Source organism: Coturnix japonica, chromosome 11, assembly GCF_054131305.1.
Source record: "Coturnix japonica strain WE chromosome 11, WE-NBRP24, whole genome shotgun sequence".
NCBI classification, from domain to species: Eukaryota; Metazoa; Chordata; class Aves; order Galliformes; family Phasianidae; genus Coturnix; species Coturnix japonica.
Window position 1 is genome coordinate 9,834,777 of NC_140673.1, and position 8,613 is coordinate 9,843,389.

The window sequence follows — 8,613 nt, forward strand, 5'->3', positions numbered from 1 at the left end:
TGAAGCTTGATTCCGTGCATCAGGATAGGAAGCCTGAATGGCCAAAGTTGAGACTGGATTATTTTAGAGAGCATTTCAGCTTTGATGACTAAAATTAAATTGCGGCATGTGACTTCTGAGACTGTGTAAAAATGACTTGCAGTGGGCCTTAAAAGTCAGAGATACAGTAGAAGATTGTGGATCCCTGCAATCCTCAGTTCAGTTCTCTACTGGCACCAGCTCGGTGTTCAGTAATGTAACATTTTGTAGCATCAGCAATTCTCTGCTCATTGCTCCTTTTAAGAAAATTACCCGTTAACACAGTACCACCTGTTTAGCAATTGGAAAGATTATGTATTTAAGATGTTCAGCTGAATAATACATACAAACACCTGACATTTGGCCTGATCTGAGAATAGGTGACACGCTTATTTAACAAGTTTGAAAATGTTAAAATGGTGAGGTAGAGCTAAAATGTCATTTTAATATATTTGTATTTAACTTATCTGATTCAGCCCTTTCCTGCTTTTCCCCTTGGCATATTCAAAGTGGGGGTCACGGCAGCAGTCTGACACTGTGGATACTTTGAACGATGCCCTGAACATTGTTGGCATTTCAGCCTAATTAGCTGCATTCTATTCTGTGATTTGTCTTTGGTCCTTTGGGTTGCTGGCCAAAGATTTTTTGTTGTTGTTGTTTTTACCATTTTTTATGCTCAGCATTGTCTCATTTTAAATGTCAACAGACCAGTATTTGTGTAATTGGTTTATTTTCTCCTTATTTCTTTTCTCCCTGGTGCTGGAAAATTTGAAAACCCATTTCTAGATCTAAGGCTACGTGAGAAAAATTAATCTCAGGAATGAGTGACAAATAGGACCTGATCTTGTCAGTGCAGATACTGGGTACAGCCGTGGATGGTATCCACCATTACCCACAGTTTTGAGCTAGGATGATCTTGTCTTGGTCTGGTTTTATTCCCTTTTGCTTGCAATGCACCATGATACAGAGAGCAACATAGCTAAAGGGCAGACGTGCCTCTTCCCTTTTGGGCACACTTATCAAGCAGAAAGCCCTGACAGCCTTCCTCTTGCTGGAGTTCCCACTGAGTGTGTTGTGCGTGTTGCTAGGGCAGCTCATTCTGAAAACACTGAGTTCAGCTGCGTATCGAAGGCATATGCTTAAAGGAAGGAAGGTGTCACCGTGCCTAGTTACAGAAAGGCTGGCAGGCCTGGTGGGTGCGTGGAGCCAAGATGGCTGCATGGAGCCACCATGTCGGTTTGCTCTCACTCTTCCCATGCCTATGTTGCTGTCAATGTTAGTGAGTTTCTACTGCAAAGTATAGCCGAGATCCAGGTGCCAAATGAAACTAAGTGGCTTTAAATTGGAAACACACATTTTTGTCATCGCTATTTATTACAATACATGCCAATGAAAATTGCGCTTTTGCTGAAACTACAGGGGAAATCGGAAAGGTCATGCACAATATTGAGCTAAGAAAAATGTCATGCTTTAAACAGCACCATGAAGAGCATAAAACCAGATGAAGGCCTGTGTAATTTTTCTCTGATCAGAAAAGATGATTTAAAGTTATGACTGGGACGTGCCAGTCTTGCTGGTATCTGACACCGTTAGATGAACTGCTGATAAATGTAATTGCTTTGCCAAACAATCTCAGGGAAAGAAAACCTTTGGCCCAATGAAAGCAGAACTGGAAAGCAACTTCTATGAAACCAAGCAAAAATACAACCAAAAGTCGCTCCAATCTGTTACAGTATAAAATCTCCCATACATTTTTATTCCATAAATATAGTTTGAAAGAACCTAAACCCAGAAAGAATAACCACTGAGGTGAGTTTGGCCTTTAGGACTCCACCTGTGCCTTGATTCATAATTCATTCTCTGACTTTTCTATGTGAAGGAGGCCTTCACACCTCATGGCATGCATTATAGATGGAGGGGCTTTAGGTTAAAGCATGCTTTTACTGTGGCGCAGGGTATCAGGCATTCTCCACATCAAATTCATGTGTGCATTTTCAACAAGACCTTACTCTGCTCCCTGTAAATACACACCAGATGTATGTTTTATAAATGTTAGTTTTGCTCTATCTTTACACATGCCTGTAGTTTGAAGCCTACGCGTCCTTCATTGTGGCAGGAAAGCCCCATCCACTCATCCATCTGTGATGTTTTGCAATAGGCAAAATTTCAGTGTTGTCAGCTACTCCTCATTCAACTTTATTGACTTACAATGTCTCTGGTTTCAAGTTGATTTCAAAGGTGTCAGTTTTCTTTAGCTGTGAGGTGACAAACAGGATAGGAAAACAAACCACCAAAATTCTCAGATTTGTGATTCCTGGTGTTGTGTGACACCACAAGTGTGAGATTTGTTCTGAGACCTGTAGGAGAGTTGGGGCTTAAGTTATAGAAAACATAGCTCAGAAATGTGTGGCTGGGAAAAATGACTTGTCTGTGTCCTCTCTGAAGACAAGCTTTCTGCTATGGGCCTGCACTGCTAAGGTTGTTGTAAAAATTATGTTAAAACTATAACTTAGGTTATGTTCATTATCAATTAGCGTATGTTTGAACAACAGTCAGAAGCCAGACTTCAGCACCACTTCACTTCCAAGAAAGTATAGATAAGCAGTGCTTCCTGTGTAAAAGCCTGAAGGCTCAGTTACGGTTGACAGTGTTAATTGCTTGGGAGAGAAAAGGTTTTCTGTGTCCAGATACTAAAATATTGGCAAAGCATGTCCAGCAGGACAAGGGGAAATGGTTTCAAGTTGAAGAAGGGAAGATTTAGGTTGGATGTTAGGGGAAGTTCTTTACTATGAGAATGGTGAGGTGCTAGAACAGGCTGCCCTGAGAGGTTGTGGATGCCTTGTCCCTGGAGGTGTTCAAGGTTGGGTTGGATGGAGCCTTGGGCAGCCTGGTCTAGTAAATGGGGAGGCTGGTGACCCTACCTGGCAGGGGAGGTTGGAGACTGATGATCCTTGAGGTCCCTTCAAACCCGGGCCATTCTGTGATGCTGTGATTAGCTTTGAGAGGTTTTCCGGTTCGGGCTTTAGGGGGTACTGCTGATTTAAACTTCTCAACTTGACACACTTGTGTACTCACAGTAACTTGTGCATTTGAACAATAAATATAGTTTTATTTAAACTTCTGAAGAACAAAATATTTTCAGTTATTTATAGTTATAAACAAGTCTTGGTGTTTAACATAGCCCAAGGAACAGAGCAGAGCAATTGGGGACACTGAAGATTTGGCTGCAGGGGAGCAGTGTGAAATGTTACCATAGCCAAAAACATCCAAGGGGACCCTTTCAGTTGCCACTAACTGTTGTCTTTGGGACAGTAAGAATCTTATTTTCTGAGGTCATTGGTCTTTGTTGAAAAAGCATCAGAAAAAATGTTCAAGTGGGCAGAATGCCCATTACTGTGAAAATGAAATTTGCTTAAAGGCAACAAGCTTGTTGCTGCTCTGTCGTTTTTCTACCTGCCTTTGTCCACAACACTGTAAGGTCTGCAGTAATGCAAAACAAAACCAAACAAACAAAACAACAAAAAAAGCCAACAACAACAACAAAAAAAACAGAGCACAAGAGTCTCAGCTTGTATAAATTAGCTCTGTGCAAGCTGTTCTGATCCATCCCACCCTGGGCTGTGGCACAATGCCTCGCCCTGGGATGAACACAATGCTGGCAGCGGTGCAGATGCCGGCACTGAATGGGGCAGTTCCTGTGGTCTGACACACAAAGCACATTCACCTCATTTCCATGTAGGTAAAATATTTCTTGATCGCTTGATTCCAAACTGTAAATTGAACTTTTAAAATTGCAAATGAGTCCTGGTGTGAGAATAATTTCTTTTGTAAGTACATCATTAAGTAACCTCATAAAGCATAAAATGTATGTCACATGGAGCTCAATATAATTCTCATTTATTGGTCATTTTTATACTGTACACAGAACATAGTAACATACACCATCTAGGCTATGAATATACAATGTACACACAGAGAAGGAACAGTTAATTTTACATAAGATGGAGAAGGCACATAACACAATAGTACACAACAATCATTTGGAGCTGGCCAAATTGCAGACACAGTGTTTTTATTCTTTCTAACCCAAACCTTCCTCTAACTGTCCAAAGGCTCTCCTTGCAACTTTGCAGGCTGGGTGTCACCTCTTTCCAAGAGAAAACAGGAGGGACTGTGAAAAGGGAGGAATCAATTGCTTAATTCTCCCCATGCTTCTGTGCACCTTCAGAGGGATATGGCACAGAGCAGGTCACATGCTTTAATTTAGCACCTTTTTCTTTGCAAAAGACTGGTAGACATAAAGAGAAAATTCAAATGTGTGAGGTTTGGGGCCATATTGTGCATTTGTTTCCTGCATGGATAGGCTGCAAGTGATTACAAACAAATTCTTTTACTTGTGCCTTTTGAGTCAAAGAGAGATAGTTAGAAAATGCATTTTCAGAATTCTTTAGGTGTTCTGTATGGAGTTGCAGGTGCTCTCCATGACTCTTATATGTTATTCCTCCTCCTTGTGTGCTTCACTATGTATTCTATAATAGACCCAGGCTGAGAAGCAGGAAATAGCTCAGCACCTGCTTAATCCTTGGTTGAAATTTCAGCAAAGATGGTATTAGATGCTCTCTATGATGTATTCCCCTTTGCTTTAACTGTTGTTTCTTGGCTGAGATATGGCCCAAAAGGGTCAGGCTTCTTCACTGTGGTCACTACAGCTTGCTAAGTAGCCACAACTTTGGGAACTTTTTTGTGCTTCTCCAGGTGCTGTGAAGCTTTTCCATCTGCAGAGTCTGACTCCCTGCCCTTTTTAGGGTGCTGCTCTTTAATTCAGCTTATCAGAAAGTACGTTTAAAACAGAATTTGTTCCCTTGGGGCTTTTTCTTTTTTGTTTCTTATACGTCCATAAATAACAATTAATATATGTTCACATTTTAATCTTTACTTTCAATAAAAGTTGCTTCAAGTCATCCTACACAGATCTGCCTCACTTGGGTAGACCTCATCTCCTGACTCACCACCAACCTTTCTGTCCCTTTTCCATGACCTCACTGTTAACAATGCCCAGCTTTACCCTTGCTGCACTGGAAAGTCTGTGATCCAGTTTTTGCCTTCACTTTTCTTGAGTGTCATTGGCTTTCATTGCCATTTTTCCTCTTACTTTTGCAAGAATTTTCAACACTCCTATTTTCACCATTTCCCCTCCACCGAGACAGATGTCAGTCACACCTGACTTATTCTAATTCTAGTTTAAGGATTTTTCCTCTTGCTTTCTCTCTTCTTTATTTTCCTTCTACAAACCACATTCAGGTTCCACAGTGAGAGTTTTCCATTTCTTTATGCTTTTATGGGTGTCTATTTAATTCTTTTGTAGTGTATTCCTCCAGAGCTCTCTTTCGTCTTCTTGAAAACTCTTCAGGCTTTCATCTTCTTTCTCTTCCTCTCTCTGTACTCCTGGCTGTGTATCTTTCTCAGCCCTGGAGATTCTCTGTGTGACAACACTTTCCTCAGTGTGTTATTACAGATTGTTTTCCCAGTGTTTCCAAGATTTCATCCAGAAAGTCAATCCACTGAGCAGAGCAGAATGAGCTTCCAGCCACTTCCTCCTCCTTGCTGTGTCTTTCACTATGAACAAGAACGTTTTCCTTCCCGTTAGCTCTCCATGCAGACTGACCTCCATCTTCAGCTGCTTTCTCTCTGTTGTCCTTTTTCTTTGAATCATGTAACAATTTAGGCTGGAAGAAGCCTCCTGAGGTCATCTACTCCAACCTCCTGCTCAAAGCAGGGTTGATTTCAAAGTTAGGTCTTTATTACATGCTTCCACTGCTTTCAGTTCTATTTTCTTTTCCCACCTCTTCTATTCACTTGAAAATCTTTATCACTTTTTCCCCCTCCTTTTAGCCCATACAGCTATTATCATTGAGCAGAAATTCAGGAATATAAAGCAGAAATGTGGAAGCACATGCCCTGCATCTGCCTTTCTGTTCCAAAGCCACTGCTGCTCTTTGCTCCCAATTCCTGCTTCTAGATTCCCCCTCACTTTCCAAGCTCTCTCTTCAGACCTTTCCCAGCCTTCACTCTTCTATCTCTTCTTGTTCACTCTCTTGTTCTCACAGCTTATGGTGCATCTTTGCCATCTGGAAAGTTGCTTTGACTTTGTATCCCTTGTATCCCATCCTCACACACAGTTCTTTGCTGTCTTTCTTGCTGTGTAGCTTGTATTAGAGTCAAGCTCTTCTTTTTTTCAGGTATATATCCATTTCAATTAGTGATAACGCTGAACAAACTTCATAGCATCCTTCATAAATAGCATCCTTCATAACATCCTTATTATTCCTTAGTAGTGGGGAAATGCTGAGCTAAATGAGTTTTGACTAAAAGCTTTACAGCCATTGTTATGTAATGCCATATTTCAAAAGAACTTCCTTGAATCTCTCCCTTATAGCATCATATTTTTGTTAACTTCTTTTTATCTTTCCTTGGTTGCCATTTGCACTCTGGATTTAAACTGTGGTTGTACAGCAGCAACTGCATTCAAAATCATAAGTTTCAGTGGTAAAGCTGTAAACTGGGCTTGAGTAACATTTGTTGTGCATTCGTGTTGTGATGCCATTCCACCCTTAGCGTGCTGCTCTTTTAACTCAATTTGAATCCCACCATTCACTCTTATTTACTATAGTGCCCTGTTTTGAAAGATATCTGTTAAGACTGAGAAAGCAACCAGAATGTGCTTACTATCAGAGTCACTGATAATCAGCTAATAAGGAAATAAATGTGATTGACATCGATATTCTGTAGCCCCCAAAGAGGTTAATTCAAAATGAATTATGAGTTGATCATTAGTCAAAATGATCACTTAAACCCTTGGATTCTGAGTGTGTGTGAACTGTTATGCAACTCCTGGAACAACTACTGAAGGTTTGATGCATGAATTTTGGGATGTTTCATAATGGCAGGAACAGATAAGCTGAGCTGCAGGAAAAACAAAATGCCATAAAGAAGTTTCCGCTCTGTTGCCTCTCTACTGTTGGCTCAGTTGGTGTGGGAGCCATGTCTTATTGCTTTAATTTTTTCACTATATATGTAAGTTAGCTGGATGAGTTACTGCTATCTGCCACTACAGTTCAAGAAAACCTTAACCTGAGTGTATTTTTGGCACATTCTTTTCTCTCTGCCACTAACCATTATCTGCTCTGGAAGATTTGCAGTTCTCTCTCATTACAATATATTTTCCAAACATTTGCAGTCATTCCACTCCTTTTTACATATTTGTTTCTTTTTCAGCAAACAGTTGCAATCATTTTGCTACCAAGGATTATGGTGGTATTATTGCTGTTTCAAAAGAGGAACATTCAGGCACAAACATTTATTTTCCCTCATTAACATGAAAGTCTGAACTCCACGAGAATCACCAGCGCTGTTTACAGAGCTGTCATTCTTTCATCATTTTTAAGTCAGTGTGTTACCTGTAAGTTGCTGCTTGTATTTTCTGTGAGCTTTGGAAAGCATTTCTGAGCACACTTGCCTTTTTGGCAGCCAAAGAATGTTGGCAAAGTGAGATGCAATTACTTTATAAAATGAAGCATCAAGTTATATCATAATGAGAGAATATATAGACTTGCAGAATTTGTTTAGGATGTTTTTGTTTTATGTCTTCTGTAAGGTCAGGTTCTGTCTGCTGGGTATTTTAGGACATACCCTTCATACTCAGAGAAACGTGGGTTTGCCAAAGAGGTTAAGTGAAATTCTTTTCAGCAGAAAGTAGAGTGGCAGTGGGGAAAATGAAAGAATTGAAGGAAAGAACACCTACTAAACATGAAACATTTATTTTGGAGAGTTTCTGCAAGCTTCCTTTTAATCCCTGATTAACAGATGAATATGGTGAAACAGTTCTAGTGATAAACCCTTTGATAACAAAATTATGTCTTTATTGATTAGGATCTGCATTGTCTTCTGCAGCGCAAGGGAAAACTCAAATAAGAAGCAGTTCCTCGTGTTGAGTCTGAGACAGGCACTTACAAGTATCCCAGAAGCCATTACTGTCTGTAATGCCTACTGCAGATTACCAAGGCTGAAGGTTCCAGTGCAAATAAAAATTGTCCTTGGACAAACTGTCCCAGAATAGTGATAAATAGCATTGGTTCACTTAAAAGATAGAAAATTTTAAATGTTATTGAACTTCAGAGGAAATTATTTGACGTTGTAATCTTTACAACAGGTGCTTCCAGCAGCAGAATGTGAATGGACGTATCTAACGTGTGTACCTTGTCCACATCCATTCATCTTCCAGGATGGAGGAGAGTCTTCCCTTAAATGAGTCTCTCTATTGGCGGTGGCTGCACAAAGCTCCACATCTCAACACGGGCGCCGTCTTTCTCCTGCCGGCTGGGGCTGTAGGTCCCTTGGGTTGACCGTTTATTGGCAGCAATGACTGAAACCACAACTGCCAAGAAGAGGATCAATAAAGCCAGCGTTACTGAGCCAAGGGAGGTGAATACGTTCGAGATCAAGTCAGTTGTCAACTGGAAGGATTGAAATAATTGCAATATAATTTATGTCAAGAGAGTACTGAGACACACTTCAGCTACTACCATGGAAGGAAAA

The 8,613-nt window shown here is 40.4% G+C and overlaps 1 protein-coding gene across 11 annotated transcripts in view; it reads right to left on the minus strand.

The window, feature by feature from the left end:
* Positions 1–4,910: 4,910 nt before the first annotated feature.
* The window catches only part of CRB1 (crumbs cell polarity complex component 1), an 84,197-nt gene continuing 80,494 nt past the window's right edge, over positions 4,911–8,613 (minus strand). For 7 of the 11 annotated variants that reach the window (XM_085511122.1, XM_015869340.3, XM_085511118.1 and 4 more), the window contains one exon: positions 6,493–8,531. In XM_085511122.1, coding sequence (XP_085367248.1) covers positions 8,319–8,531 — 213 coding nt within the window. In that variant the 3' untranslated portion in view covers positions 6,493–8,318. Of the gene's footprint in view, positions 8,532–8,613 lie in introns of all 11 variants that reach the window. The other 4 variants (XM_032446233.2, XM_085511119.1, XR_014932639.1 and 1 more) reach the window with 3 other exon arrangements.